The 14,925-nt window shown below is 45.2% G+C and overlaps 1 protein-coding gene across 3 annotated transcripts in view; it reads left to right on the forward strand.

Annotated features, from left to right (window-relative positions):
- The window catches only part of KALRN (kalirin RhoGEF kinase), a 464,957-nt gene that overhangs the window by 142,796 nt on the left and 307,236 nt on the right, over nt 1-14,925 (forward strand). For all 3 annotated transcript variants that reach the window (XM_066553090.1, XM_066553091.1, XM_066553092.1), the window contains exon 2: nt 10,013-10,087. In XM_066553090.1, coding sequence (XP_066409187.1) covers nt 10,013-10,087 — 75 coding nt within the window. The remainder of the gene's footprint in view (nt 1-10,012; nt 10,088-14,925) is intronic.

Genomic DNA, 14,925 nt, shown 5'->3' on the forward strand with positions numbered 1-14,925 from the left:
AAAATGTCAACGTTCTTACAGCACTAAGTCTTAGGGCTATAAACATTTATACTAGCATGCTAAAGAGATTTGGGCATAAGGGGCTGTACTGGCATCAGGGAGCAGCTGAAAATATGAGTAGGCTAACATTAGATTAAACAGAGGCAGGCAGTAATTTAATTGGCATTTTTACATTGAGAGAAGGAAAAAATAGTAAGTTAAAAAAAGAAATGCGGCTAGGAAGCTTTTGGAAATCAGGGAGGTAATTTGCTTTCCAAAATGATTCACGGCATCTCGTGTTAGCTAATTAACAAAACAGCAGGTTTGTGAATTTAACTGCAGTGGGGTTAGGGCTCCATGGGCTCGGTTCTCATCCAGGCATTCACTGGGGTCTGTTCAGCCCCCTTGGTGATTTTGCTCTGCTCTTTGGCATCTGGGGGAGCCTGGCCTCTTTCAGAGGGCAGAGTTACAAGTGGCTGCATTCTGAGATAGGAGCCAGATGAGGGTGAAAGGGGCAGGTGGAGAGGCAGGCGATTATCCATTGACTGGCATGACTCAGCCATCCATAAAATGATTTTCATTAATGTTTAATGTGTGTCAAAAATGTCAGCATCCGTAAGAGAGGCAGATAAATTATTTAGTCCTGTGAGTGTCTTGCCTTCCCCCTCCCGCTGATGTATGTAAAATGTTTGCCCTGGTTTTGTTTGGATGTGGGATACTGGTGGGGGAGTTAAGGGGTTGCTGTTACACCCAGGGTGTTTCCTGGGCAGAGCCTCGGAGGAGCTGCTGCCACTGCCACTTCGCAGTTCAGTGCTTGGTCAGAGAAGCATGGGCAATGTGAAGCCAGCTGCCAGTGGGTTGTGTACAGGCCCTGTTGGTGGGCTGACAGTGGTTGTGGATTGGTTTGCAGAGAGCAGACCCTGGGAAATTGTAATAAAGACAGAAGAGTGGGGTGTGACAGGAGGTCCTGCTCCCCAGGTGGAGGCAGCTCTTGGAGCAGCCCAGCATGACAGTGCACCTGTGAGCCTTTCCCTGGCTCCTGATGGGCCTGCCTGATGTCAGCTGGAGTGCTTTCTGCTGCTCTTCTTGCTGCCTTGGTTTTGCTGGGTTTGTCCAGAGATGCATTACCCAGAGACCTGCAACTTCCCTGTTTGGATGAACTGTGTCCTGCTCTGGCGTAGAAGCAGCCTCTGTGATCCCACCAGGGCTTTGGCTACTCTCCCTGTACCCCTCTGCAGGGACGGTTCCTACTTTTGCCTGCCCTGTGTCAAGAGCTTAGGGCCTGGATCTTGCTTTATCCCTAACCAGGGAATTCATGCATAGGAAGGGAAAACTCCCCTTTGAATTGCAGATTTAGGTTTTCTTTTATTCCTTTTTTCTTTTTTTTTTTTTTTTTTAAATCAGCTTCCCAGGATGACACAATAGCTGCAAGCTGAAATCATAAGCCCTGGCAGAAAGAAAGAGGGTCCAAAGGAGATGAGCAAAGGCAGAAATGTATCCGGTCAGAAGGGATTTGAGGCGACGTGAGGCAGGGGAAATGTAAGCCTAATTAATTGTGAGGTGCTGGTTTCTGAATGTTGAATGAACCACAGTCAAAAATGACTAATTTAAACCCCACTCTGACATTCATATTTGACACAACCATCCTTCCTGGACAGGGATTTTTCTGAAGGCAGTGGCAACTTTTTCAATCTGTTTGGATGGGGCATGTTGAACTCTGTCAGAAAAATTAAAAAGAGAAAATGTGGAGTGTTTTTAAACATGGGGGGGGGAATGCAATTGCCTTGTTTTTTTAGGAAGTTTTTTTTTTTTTTTTAGGGCAGTCACAGGCTTTGGGACAAGGATTTCAATTGGCCTCTAATTAAAGTTGCTTTCTTAGTGTCTGGCATGAAATCCCCCTGAGAGGCAGATGTTTGCAAAGCACACTTGGGGCACTGGCATATGGTTCCTTTGTATGGCTGGCGTTTCAGCAAAGTGCCTCCTCAATGTTGTACATAATTAGATATTTTATTTTATTTTTTTGTCCTGGAGAAGTTACTGATGGCTGGGGACCTCCAGGATGTGAGTAGGAGGCTTTCTGAGATAGGGGTGGAAAACCCTAAGCACATCACTGCTATGTGACAGGTGATGGCAGATGCCCTTTTGCAGCTTTTTGGGAAAAGCCTGCTGACTAAACCAGTGCTAGTTAAAGGATATTATTCTAACCTACAGATTTAATAGAGGATGGGACCTGGGGTACCCAGCCTCTACAGCTTCAAAGAGGGCCTGCATCCTTCATGCAGGAATCCATCAGTAGTTCTAAACTTTTTATGGGATTATAAAATTCTGAGGAATGTTTCCATAAGAAACCCAATTGTAATTGAGAGGGGAGTGAAATGAAAAGAAAATATTCATGCACACTTGGCCTGGATAGAGACCATGGCCGTGTTTAAAATGTGACTTCAGATTACAAATGGCCCGTAGCTGTTTATTAACACCATAAAAGACTGTTGCATCTGGGTGGTCACTGATGTGCAGAGCAATCTGTAGATCAGAGCAATCTGTAAATGGCAAGAAACTTAACCACTAAAATCTCAAGGTGCTGAATATACTTATTTCCCTCTAGGGCAGCACATCTATCCCTTGTACACTTAAGAAATAAAACACCGGATTTTGTGTCAGATGATCTAATTTTTCCAGTTCTCTTAACATCTCCCATTCCTTCCCAGAAAGTCCTTTCTGTGATCACCAGAGCAAATCTTTCCTACTTCTATGCCTCATTTTTGCCTGTCTATAAAAGTGCACTGCAACAGTTCCTTGCCTCAGAGAACTTGGAGTGGTTTTTTCAGACAAAATTAATTCATGTTTGAAAGGTGCTTTTGAGGTCTGTGAACCTGACTGCGCTTTACTAATGTGGGCAGTCATTATTTCCGTTCTGTAGAGAGGGAAACCAAGATCTGGCACAGTTAAAACATCTTGTTCAGGATCATAAAGCAATTTAGGAGCAGAACCACAAATAGAGCCAAATCTTTTGACTAGCAGTCAGATGTGCTGTCCACAGGGCTACCTATAATGTCTAATTATTTTTCTAAGTGTAAGAACTGAAAGATCTCAGCCTGATTCCAAAGTCCTGATGAAAATGAAAAGGAAATGTGCAAAAGACTGATTCACAGCCATTGCATTATTTGGCATCTCTATTAGTGGATGTTTAAAATGAAATGAGTAAAATCCCCCATGGATGAAGTCGAAGCAGAGACTCCGCTGCAGATTGTGCATAAATTCAGTATCCTTGTGATGCTTTGAATGGTTTTGTGCCACATGAAAAGGCAAAGCCTGGCTGATGGCTTAGGTGGGATGCACAGGGTGCGATGTTTTGCGCTTCAGATGCTGAACACGGCTTATTGGAGGCCACACGTGCGCACAGGCTAATGAATTTGCATGCTAATGAATTTGCATGCTTGCTGCAAGCCTCTCTATCTTCCTTGAGGCCTTGCCCATTCTTTGGCTTGGTTTCAAGCTGAGGCTACTGTTTAAATGTGTGGACATTCAAAGGCTGTGCTGGGAGGCTCAGTGCTGCCAAGTACCCCGTGGAAGGAATAACAATCTCAGCAATTAGCAAGGTCCTCCAAACCCCAGCCCTGCCTCTCTCCCTCTTAGGGGCAGGGGAGGGAAGGGGCTGTGCTGGCAGGGGCTGTCCCTGTGCAGGGATTTGAGCAGTGAGAAATCAGAGGGACCCTCCTGTTGGTGTAGAGTGGGAGAAAAACAGCCAGACTTCTGACGTACACAGGCAAAACTTGGAAGGGGAAGTAGCCTTTAGTACTGCCACCCCTTAGATGTGACCAGAAGGATATTTCAGCAAGCAGGACAGGTGTATAATTAATAAAAAGAAGGACAGTATGAAGAAACACAGAGAAAATAAAATTAGTCTTGGACTGAGCCTAACTATTAGATATAAACCCAACATTCATCTTTTAATTTTAGAATAAATGCAGCAATGTAATGCATGTGACTTTTGTCTCAGCTGGGATAAAGAATGTGGCATGTGGTGCAGTGGGATTAATCTTTTGTGCAGGCTATCTCTTTGGTATCCAAGGTTCTTGCAGCTTCTGAAGCTATGGCATGGATCTGTGTGTCAGTTTGTACACTGGATCTGGTGGCTGGAGAAAGCAAACAGAGGCGTGAGCATGGAGGGGCACAGCCACTGTCCTTGCCCCAGGGCTGTGGTGCTGATCCAACCTGCCTTTCACCCTGTCCCTGCCACACTCCAATCTGCAGTCCTAAATGCTTCTTGTGAGACCAGGTATTACCTTTTATTGGTTGTTAAGGAGAAGTATATAGTTCTGGGTTAGTCTTCAGTAATAGTTGGTAATAATATTTACAGCTTAATTTTGTGGGTTTTTTTCTCCCTGGTGCTGTCTTTAGATTCAATTGAATTGAATCCTTCCTTCCTCTGTGAAATCAAAGCCTGCTCTTCTGCTGCCTGCGGTGGGGAAGGATGGCAGGAGAGCCTTGCAGGCTCCTGGGGAGCTCAGGGCACCAAAATGCTCTTTCTTTGCATCAAGGATCAGGCTGTTGTCCAGAGAGGAGGGATTGGCAGATGTAGAGTGTCCAGCCTCGTTTATCTCTGCCAGATGGTGCTAAAATACTAGTCCAGAGCACGTGTTGCTTCTATTCAACCAAATGTTTGTGCCATGCTGTGGCCTCTCTGCCTTTGAACCAATGAGTATCAGCCAGCAAAATCCCAGAGGCAAAGGCCCCAGCAGCCTCCCTAAGCCCCTCGGTGTGGCTTGTGAAAAAGCAGAGAAATCAAACTGGGAAGGCTCACAGCCCTGAAGGGACAGACAATAGCCTGCACGAAGGGGAGGAAGGGGTTAAAGGGGGTTTAGCACACACACAAAGTAAATATTTGAGGCATAAATGCAGAAGGAAAGAATAATGGAGAGAGAAGGGCAGGAGGAGGAAACCAGAAGTGTAAAGAGAAGAAAAAGGAGGATTATATTCTGCTGGAAAACAAAGGGATGTTTGTATGAGAAAAGCGTTGGGGAAATGAGGGTTCAGCTCTGCACAAACTTTCTGTCTGACACTGGACAAGTCAATCTCTCTGTGTCTCAGTTTGCAAAGGCTACAATGGGAATACTAAAGTCTCCTTTGTTCTGCCTCTCTCTGCTCACATCAGACGTCCCTTCTGTTTGTGTGTTGTAGAAAGCCAAGACACTACAGTACTGCAAAGACAAATAAATTCCACTGAGACTTGGAGGGGGGTGGGGAAACGAAAAGGTAGGAAGGCAATAGGCTATGATAAACCTGGGAGATAAATGCCCCAAAAACTGCGATGTGGGGGTATAGAAATACAAGAGAGGCCTTTGCTGGGGGAAGAAGAAATATGGACCAGATTAATCCTACTGTTGCATCCTGGACTCCAGTGGAGTTCCTTGAGGGATGGGTTTAGCCCAAGGAGTTCAGTTTTGTTTGGTTAAAGAAACTTTATGCCAAAGTTTTTAAATAGTCAAATCTGTTCTGAGAACTATGAGAATGTGGGCTGCCTTTCCTGAAACATTGCATGGGACTTGGGATGAACAACTCTTGCTGAAGGCATCAGGAGCCAAGTGATTAAGCCCCATGCAGTGCTCTGACAGGAGGCCTTCTTCTTGCCTACGCATACTTTTTTTAAGTATAGAAAGTATTTCCATATTTCCAGCAGCTGATCTTTATTTGAAGCCAAGAGCTGCATTTTTCAGATTAGAACTGAAGCTTTTCTAGGAAAAGCCACTCTGGAGCAGACCATTGATCCATCTAGCCCAAGACGGTGTCTCCAGCAGAGACCCTGCACTCTGCTTTGAGAAAGAAATGCTAAAGCTCACAGGGCTCTCTCTGGGGATAATTTATTTTTCACTCCAAGAGTTAGAGCTTGGCTTTCACTTCAAAGTCCATAGGCTTACATTCTTTCCAAAACTCTTGCTTATTTTATTAATCTTTACAGTTCTCTGGAGATGTTTGTTGTTTGCTGATCTCCAACCTGTTCAGGAAGCCCCTGGAGCTGCTGACCTCCCTCTCCTTCGGCAGCGAGCTCTCCAGGCCAGTTGGGGCATTTGTGCAAGGGAAAAACAAATTTTCTCAATTTCAAGATTGCTGCATTTACTGTGGAAGCATGCTCTAAGCTTCTCAGCTCACCCATCTGGCTTCTCATTACAGCATCTCATCTAAAACTGTGAGCTGCTTCTGCCACCCAGGGAATCCCTGCTAGGAGATGTTCTGTGCACGCGCGATGCTGCTCTGCCCTGAAATGTGAATCAGCCATACTGAGGATCCACTCTTAATTCTTTAGTGCTTCCAAGAACATGTAATGCTGTCAGCTGCTCAGGCTGGTATGGTGTGCTTTCTTCTTGGGTCACTGGAATAATAAAAGTTTGTGGCCAGTCATAGTGTCCCTGCTCCATGCATAGCACACTAAGCCAGGATGTGATGAACGTGTGAGAGGCTGCAGGGTGACTGGGTCACAGCACCATGCTCTCTGTGCCTCTCTTTTGGTAAAGAGGTGATTGCAGTGCTTGAGTGTCTTGGCAGACCACGCAGGTAGAAAGCAAGAGGGGCTCTGTTGTGTAGTGCCACGTTTATGAGGATGGTGAACCAGCAAAACAATGCATGGCCAATGGCAGGATGGCTCAGCCTGCCCTTCCTTCATCCCTCCGTCAGTCTGTGTCCATCTGCTGCAGAGGGGCTGTCTGAGAGGAGCAGCAGAGAGGTGTAGGGCAGGCTACAAAGCCTTTGTGTGCATGGGGCTCTGCAGCAAAATGAGATGGTGCTCTGCAGACATGGCCTTGGATCCAGCACGCAAACAAACAAAACAAATGTATTAGAAACAGCTGGGGAAGAGGATGAAAATGAGCATCATTAGGGATATGCTTATAATAACTTATGAACTGGGGAATGCATCATTGCTGTGCTGGCCCCTCCTGGAGACAGATTGGCTGTTGCTTTTGGAGTCTTTATTAGAGCCATTGGTTTTCCCATTTATGCATACCTTGCCCCAGCTCTTGCTGGAAACCTGACTGCATGCTCTGAGAGGTAGCCTCCAATGCAGGAATTTTGTCAGGAACTGGAGCAACCTCTGAAGCACTGGCCATGGCTGCATCTGTGGGTCATGAGGTGCCACTTGGTTAAGGACTATGCATTGCTTTAGGCATTGATCTGCCTTTCAGAGCTTCCTTCTTCATCCCGAGGGAAGTTTTGCAACTCTTGGGACTTATTGTTTATTCCTGGTTGTAGGACAGGCTCACAGTTTTTCAATTCATTCATCATTCACTTTGGAGTGTGTCTGACCTGTCCTGGGCAATACTGAGAAAGGGGAAGGTACCTGCTGCAGCACTGTCCCCACTCAAACCTTTCCTTGCCTCTCCTGTGTCCAGTCAGGACATCAGGGCTGTTACCAGAGAGCCCCTTGCCTGCAGCCTGCCCTGCTACAGCTCAGGAGATGACCATCTTTTAAAGTCATACCTTTTTCTCCTGGTCTCCATGTGTTTCCTCTGTGAAATGCAGTCCTTCCTTGCAGGAGAGTGTCTGAAACTGGTCTTCAGCCCTCAGCATAGTGGGTTCTTGCTAAGAAGTCCTTATGGTGTGCTTTACATACGCCCACTGGCTTTTTTTAGCAATGTTCACAAAGATCTCAGTTGTAGGCTATCTGCTGCACAGTTGGGTGCCTAAGAATTGACTTTGCCATTTTCCTGACAAATTTAACGAATACTGGGGAAAACTCAACTTGCACTGACACTGCAGATCTTGCAGCTGGATAAATTTGGCCCCGTATTCCACTTGAGTGTCTTCAAACCCTTGTGCTGTGTCTCACACATTGGCTGTTCCGATTTGCTTCATGGTTGGATGAGATGCTTATATACAAAGCTTCTTAAATTCCAAATGATGCCTGTGGCTGAGCACTTCCTACCTTTGATGTGAGAACTAGCCATAGCCTGGGATCTGCGGGGTTATTCTTGTTAAGAGGATAAGTTAATAGCCAAGTCTCATATATTTAACACAGAGTGCACAAAGTCCTGTTTACTTGAACACAGAAAGAATTCAGTAATCAGGACTCATTTCCCAGGTCCCAAAACACTTTATTGACACAATGCACACTTTAGGCATCCTCTGGGACTCTGCTGCAGTGCCTGTTCAAATTTCAGTTACGTTGGTCTTGGCCTTGCATTGAATTACCTCACTCCTTTGAGTGCTAGTTTTCACTAGCTTAAGGCTTAGCTGGTGAGCTTTCACATCTCCTGGGGCTGAGTGTCACAGAGGTGACACCTGAGAGCAAGTGGGGACACAGAGAGGTAGCTGTAGCCTTTGGTCACCAGGGAGGGACATATTTACATGTACAAGACAGCCTTGTTGCACAATCTGACTGTGACTGGCAAAAACCAGTAACTCAACCATAATAATACTTAACACTTGTAGATTAGCTGAAAATGGATGTTTTGGTCTTCTTCCTGTCTGTTCCAAATGTCTCCATGGATTGAACCACTTTGCCTTTGCAGGCTGCATGTTGGCAGCAAAAGATGACAATGTAAAGGGGGAGCTTTTATCCCCAGTCCCACTTTCACACCCAACTGGTCAGGTACCATCTGCTGTGTTCAGCAAGGAGGGTGTGATGGCTCCAGCAATGTTACCCTGATTCTAGAAAACTGCTTAGTGAGAAGACTTTCTTACCCTGGCACCATCTCAGAAGAATGGTAGTTACTGCCTGCCTGTGAAAGGCAGAAAGTGAAAATACAGGGTTTCAAATGTGTTATATTCTTTGGTGAGCTGGAACAAATCTAAGGCCATATGGAAGATCACTTGTCATGATGGCTATTATTCACTACCCAGTGATGGATGAGTTATTTTTCAGGGGAACTGCAGAGGTGTCCTTCAAACCCACCTTTTCTGGGAATGGCAGTGTCTGGCTTGCTCTGGGATGATCCCTTACCGCTGGTCTTTTGCAGAGCAGAGTGATGCTGCTGGAGCCTGAAACTGTGGGCAGTTCTGTTCCCAAGAGAGTAAAAGACTATGATTTCTTGGGTGAATATTTAGGATACATGAAGTAATTAGGCACTTCAGGGAAAGCAAATGGCCTGTGCAGATATGCTTCATGTGTAATCAAACAGCATGAATTCTCTGAGAATGTGCTGGGGTTTCAAACCACTCGTAAGGAGCGAGTCCTCCCTCTGAGTGTGGTCCCACCTCGAGCCGCTGCATCCCAGCTGTGCTGTGCACAGCAGAAAGGGGCAAAGGGGAAAAGCTCTCTTTAGGCCAGCCCCTGTGCAAATCCGTCTCAAAGGCTGATGCTAAATGGATGTGTATATGCTATAATGTTCCCTGCAATTTTGCCTGGCTTTGTTCAGAACAGTGAAATAAGAAGGCTCCTGGCTTGCTGTGCAAGATGGGGATCTCCCAAGTGATAGTATTGTGAAAAAGGCAGCAGGGATTAATCTGGTTACTTGATGGGAAATTGTAGGTGCACAGTTTGTGGTCATTGGGAGTGAGACTGTGGCCAAGCCTCATCCCCAGTGGGTACAGCTTTGAGAAGCAGGTGGGCAGCATTGACAGCAATGAGCCATGGAGTGCTCAGGGGCACTGACCAACCACCAAAGGGAACAGAGGGCACACAGGTGCAATGCATCAACATGAGGGGTGTAAAAGGTTGGGCTAAAGAACAAGAAGGGCCTATGCTTGAAGTTGTTTGGTATGACTCTGTAGGGGTTGAAGCCTTTTGAAGTTGTGTGATGATACTCTGTGTATCGTGGCTGTCTTAACTGCAATGTATGCTGTGACAGAAAATTTATTAACCTTTCAGAACTTCTGAGGGATAGAGCAATGAGCAGATTCTCTGTATTTAATTTTTTAAACAAACATATCTCTATTGATGTTAATGTTGTTTGTTCAGTAGTCATTTGGGTCTCTTTGTGTTTTTATGTAATTTATAGCCTTTCTGCAGTCTGATTTTGAGAAACATGGTGTGTCCCTGAAGCTGGGAGCAAGAACATGCTCTCTTTTAATGTGACTTTCCTGTTTTTCTGTTTTGCAGGTTCTTTTCGAAATGATGGTTTAAAAGCTGCTGATGTCCTTCCAATACTGAAGGAGAAAGTGGCCTTTGTGTCAGGTGAGCACATCTTTCCTTGATCCCTCCAGCCCATTGTGACCACTGTCTGCCACATCCTGGTCCTTATGATGCTGCAGAATCTCGAGGGACTGGTTACATGTTTAAACTTAGTAGTACCTAAATTAGCTCTTCTGCCAAGAAAGGGGCTATATGTGGACCAGGGCTATCCAGTAATACTCAGAGCATGGGAAACTGGTCCACGTTCATTTTCTTCATATTCTGAGGCAAGGGTAAATGAGCAGCACAGGTAGGATGCAAGGCAGCTGCTTAGCTCCAGCCCAGATGTGGGTTGTCTCAGCATGAAGGACAATTCAGGGATCCTGCCTTTGGTTCAAGGTCAGTGAATACCATTCAATTCCTGTATGTAGGAAGCACTCAGGCCTATAAATCACTGGTGTTCCATTTACAGTCCCAATCATCTTGCAGTTAAAAGTACCATTGATGCTGCATTTACATAATAACTCAGATGCTCAAACTTCTCCTATCATTCTGTGCAAAGATTTACAGCCTTCATTCAGAAGACAAATCTCAAGGATCTGGGGGTGGATGAGGACTAGACAATATGGAAGAGGCTTTGAGAATAGCTTGGATGATATTGCTTCTGGTGTGAATTACAACTTGTCAGTGAGAGGGGGAAGAGAAAGTCTGAAGCAATCAGAATCTTGCATGAAGTCACTCAAATTGGCAGCATAAACCCAGGGTATTTCCAGTGGCGGCGTTTCTGATGATTACAAACCATGCTTGCAATGAGAAAACCTCTATCAAGAATAGCCAGCTCCTCTTGTTTGTAGTCTGCTTTTTAGTTTCCTTTGTCTCCACAGTAATGCTGACTGCAGAAGGGAGGAGGTTGCAGCAAGGCTGTTTGGAGCCTGGACTCTTCCTCCATGGCTCTCTCAGCAGGAGTTGAGCCCCCAGTCCCATAAGGATGGGGTTCATCAATGTGCTGTGACATGGATGTGTCATCCAGGCAAGAAAAGCTTTCCCCTCTACTGATACCTGCTGTGAGATGTCTTCCCATATTTTAACAGTTAATAAATAGCCTGCAGATCACAAGTCCAGCTGTGACTTGGGGAAACAATTTGAGGATCTATAAATGCTGACTAAACTTTCATCAATTACATAAAAATCCAGGAGTTTGAAGGAAGCTTCTGAAACACCAAAAGTCTTTTGTGAAAACCCAAGACTATGCCAACAGTACTCACATGCAGGAGCACTTTATCTTGCACTGCATCTCATTCTGAATATCCTGAATTGCTTTACATGGCTAGCTTTCACTGCCCCAAAGAAGGGAGCATAGTCATAAAAACACAGCATACCTGCACACTTGTTTGAGACACAAAAGCTGAACTGGGCGCTCTGGGGAAGTGGAGGGGAGGAATTTATGCAGGGACTGTACTGCAATTTAGTTCTTGGCTCCTGCTGTTGCTTTGCATGGAAATGCTTGCAGGATCACTTGGTAATTCATGGAATATTTATTAATGACAACCTGTCTGGATTGTTTATGTAGCCCCTTCCACTGATGGTGCCTGTGCTCAGCTCTGAGCCAGAGGGTCTCACATCAAATCATCAGCTCGTTAGACACTGTCCTGTGCCAAGGCTGCCTTGCGGAGGGGGGTGTTAAATAAGCAGTGCCAGCACAATCCCCCAGGCTTTCACACCATGATCCGCTGCAGGCAGGGTACAGCTTGCTCCATATAGACTCACCAGCCTCCAGACTTAGATCTGCTCAAAATGTGCTGTTCCTGACACAGCTAGAGGTCCTAGGATTTACACCTCCTCTTCATGGTCTCCAAATGCAATGACTATGGGCAGCAATTCCCTTTACTGCAGAACACTTTGAATTGCTGGTGTTCACTGCAATAGCCCCAGCATCCCCTTCCAGCCCACAGTGTAAGTACTGCCCAATGTTCCCCTGGACTGTTGTAATAAAGCAGATTAAGGAAATTATTTTAACATTTCAGCTGATGGTTAGGTTCTTTTTAATTAAAATGGAATAATTTCCTAGAGTATTCTTTGAGCACAGAAGAAAAATTTTGACAAAAAAGAAAAATCAAATACCTGGATTTTTCCAAGATCAACAACAACAAAAAAAAAAAAGAGTTCTGTAGTTAGCACAGAGTCTGGGAGCACACTGTGTTTTAATCATGCTTCCTTGAAGAACAGGAGAGTTTTATTGAATCTTCTTCATAGTTTAATACTACAGTTAATTTTAATGATAACAGTACAGTAAAGTTGTCAAGGGGATTCTCCTTACACCAGCAGAATTTATCAGCACACACAAAAACTCTCAGCTGAACATGTCAGTTACAGAGTTTATTGCTTTTCTCATCAGCTGTGGCTCACCAGCTTGTTTGTCTGTGATTCAACAGGAAACTTGCAGAAAACACACAAGACCCTTCAGGCAAGGGCTATGCTTTGCTTTGTGTTCCAGTGTGGTGGATGCTCCTGCCCTGGACAGGCAGGCAAGGCAGGCACAACAGGACCTGCCTGCACAGCCGTGTCATCTCAGAGGAGCACTCAGGCTCTCACAAGTGCTCTTAATTTCAGAGTTGACATACAGATCTGTCTGGGCATGGATTCATCCAGCCTAAGTGCTGTCTGGGGCTCTGTGCCTGGCACTTCCTCTCAGCTGAGCCAGCAGCAGGTGCAGGGCTCTGCATCTGCATCCCTGTGCCGCAGGAAAGTTGAGGGGTGGTGGATAATATCAAGACTTTTTCCTGGAACTGGTTCTTGGTTTCTTCCAGTGATCTCATCTATGAGCTAGACTGAACCTGAACAAAGTTCACATGTGTGTCTAAAGAATACCTGAAAATCCCATTCCATAGCTCCTATGCAGAGCGATGGACTGAGCAGTTGTGGGTGAGGTGCATCCCAGCCATGGCTGATTGCTTCCATTGCTGACCTCCTGGAAGCAGATTAAGCAGGGGGCTGGCAGGGGGGAGGCTTTGGCCACCTGCTTGTTGTCTAAACTCAAAAACTCTTGGCTTTCCCTGGGTGGTTCAGTGTGTTGCTTCCAGCAATGGAATGGTTTTGGGAGCCATTAGGGAGTGAGTTACAAGCCAGAGACTGATTTTTGTATTCTAAGAGGGAGATGAATACTGAGGAGAAGAAATAAAACAGGTTGTAGATTATTTTAGGTGCTTTTTTCAGTGAGAGGTGGGGAAATATTTTGGAAACTGGGCTTATAGTCTTTCTTGGGAAACAGACTCTGTTTTAGAAGGGTGGTGTAAATTGGGGCGTTGTTCAGCTGCTTGATTATATTTATAGTAGATTTTCTATTGATCAAGGCATTATGGAACAAAGTGTATGAACTTTTGGGAAAGAGAAGGGAATTTTTTACCATGTTACCTTCCCATGCATGGAAATTTTCATGCACTTAGGCTATAAAAAGCTTGGTAGTTGACTGATGTCATGGGTCTTGCTGAAAGCATTTCCCTACATCCCACCCAGAAGAGTTTCTCAGGATCCTTCCCGGTGTTTCCGCTCCCTGGAGGGCTCGGCAGAGCGGCGGCGCGTGGGCTCCTGCTGTCACCCAGGTACTGTCTGCTCATCTGCCGAAGCAGGAGTACAAAGGAGGAGGCCGGCCAGGTTTCTGGGAGCGTGGTTGAGCACAGAGGAATCAGCAGCAGAAGGGTGTAATAAGCTGGTGAGCTGCTGCAGCTGTGACAAGCAGAGCTCCCAGCTTGTGTCTGCAAAGCAGGAGGGTTTCCTGTGTGCTTTGGGCACCAAAAGGGCACAGAGCAGGGAGAAGTGGATGCACTAACAGCTCAGCCATCTCCATCCTTTGGTAGCCCACTGTCCCCAGCCCCACATCTCGGGTGGAGTCTCGTTATCAGGTAACAGCAACCTCTGAACATGACTGAGAGCCTTAAGGAAAAGCAGAGATTTCCTGAAAGGTCTTTCAGAGAAGGAATTTCACTGTAAATAGATCTAAAGAAAGGACAGCTTTTACAATTAGATTCCACCAAATTGAGGCCAGCAGTATTAATGAAAGAGGAAAGCTCAGAGAAGAGGACACTGGCCTTCCCAAGGACACCACAGGTCACTTAGTGCCAGAGATACTACATGTTGAGGTACATGTTTTTTCTTTTTCTTCAGTTTTTTCTTTTCTTCAGCCTTCAGAAAAAGGGTTGAAATGTGTTGAAGTGTCTCTGGGAGCTGAAAGAGTTCACATCCTGGTTTCAGGAGGTCACAAATGCTGGTTTGTGGATACTGGAATTTGTATTGGTTTGGGAATAAAATTAACCAAAATATCTAATTTTTCAGTGATGTAAACATTTTGTATTTACGCAAAGTTTTGATTTAAAAGAAAAGTTTCCATTCTCCTTTTCCTCTGGAATGGAAATTTCAAATGAAACATCAACAGTTCTTCTATATTTTGTTACAGAAAAATATCTTCCTTTTTATGCCATTCCCTGGTGTAGTTTGAAACCAATGGAGTTCAAAAAAGAGAAATCTGCTATTAGAAAAACATGGCATTCCTTGACTATTTCTCCACTCTTGTCTCAAATGAGGAAGAGAAAGAGTGTGTTATCAGGGTGAATCTGTCCTCTCTTTCTTTCTCCTTGTTCTGTACAGTTTCCAGCCCTGTGCCCTGGGGTGTGGGTTTGGAGTGTCTGTCTGTACCGCTATCAGCAGTGACTGGCATTGCCATGTGCTGTGGCTTATTGGCCAGTATACATTTAAAATTAAATAAGTACCCCAAAATCCTTGCATAAAGCAGTGAAATTGAATTACAAGACACAACAGGTTGTCTCTTCAAATCCATGCAGTGGCTTTAGGTGGTTGCAGGACAAATCTACTTGATAGGACAAGGGATCACTCAGTGGCTGCTCTGG

The sequence above is a fragment of the Molothrus aeneus genome, chromosome 7 (genome assembly GCF_037042795.1).
Source record: "Molothrus aeneus isolate 106 chromosome 7, BPBGC_Maene_1.0, whole genome shotgun sequence".
Taxonomy (NCBI): domain Eukaryota; kingdom Metazoa; phylum Chordata; class Aves; order Passeriformes; family Icteridae; genus Molothrus; species Molothrus aeneus.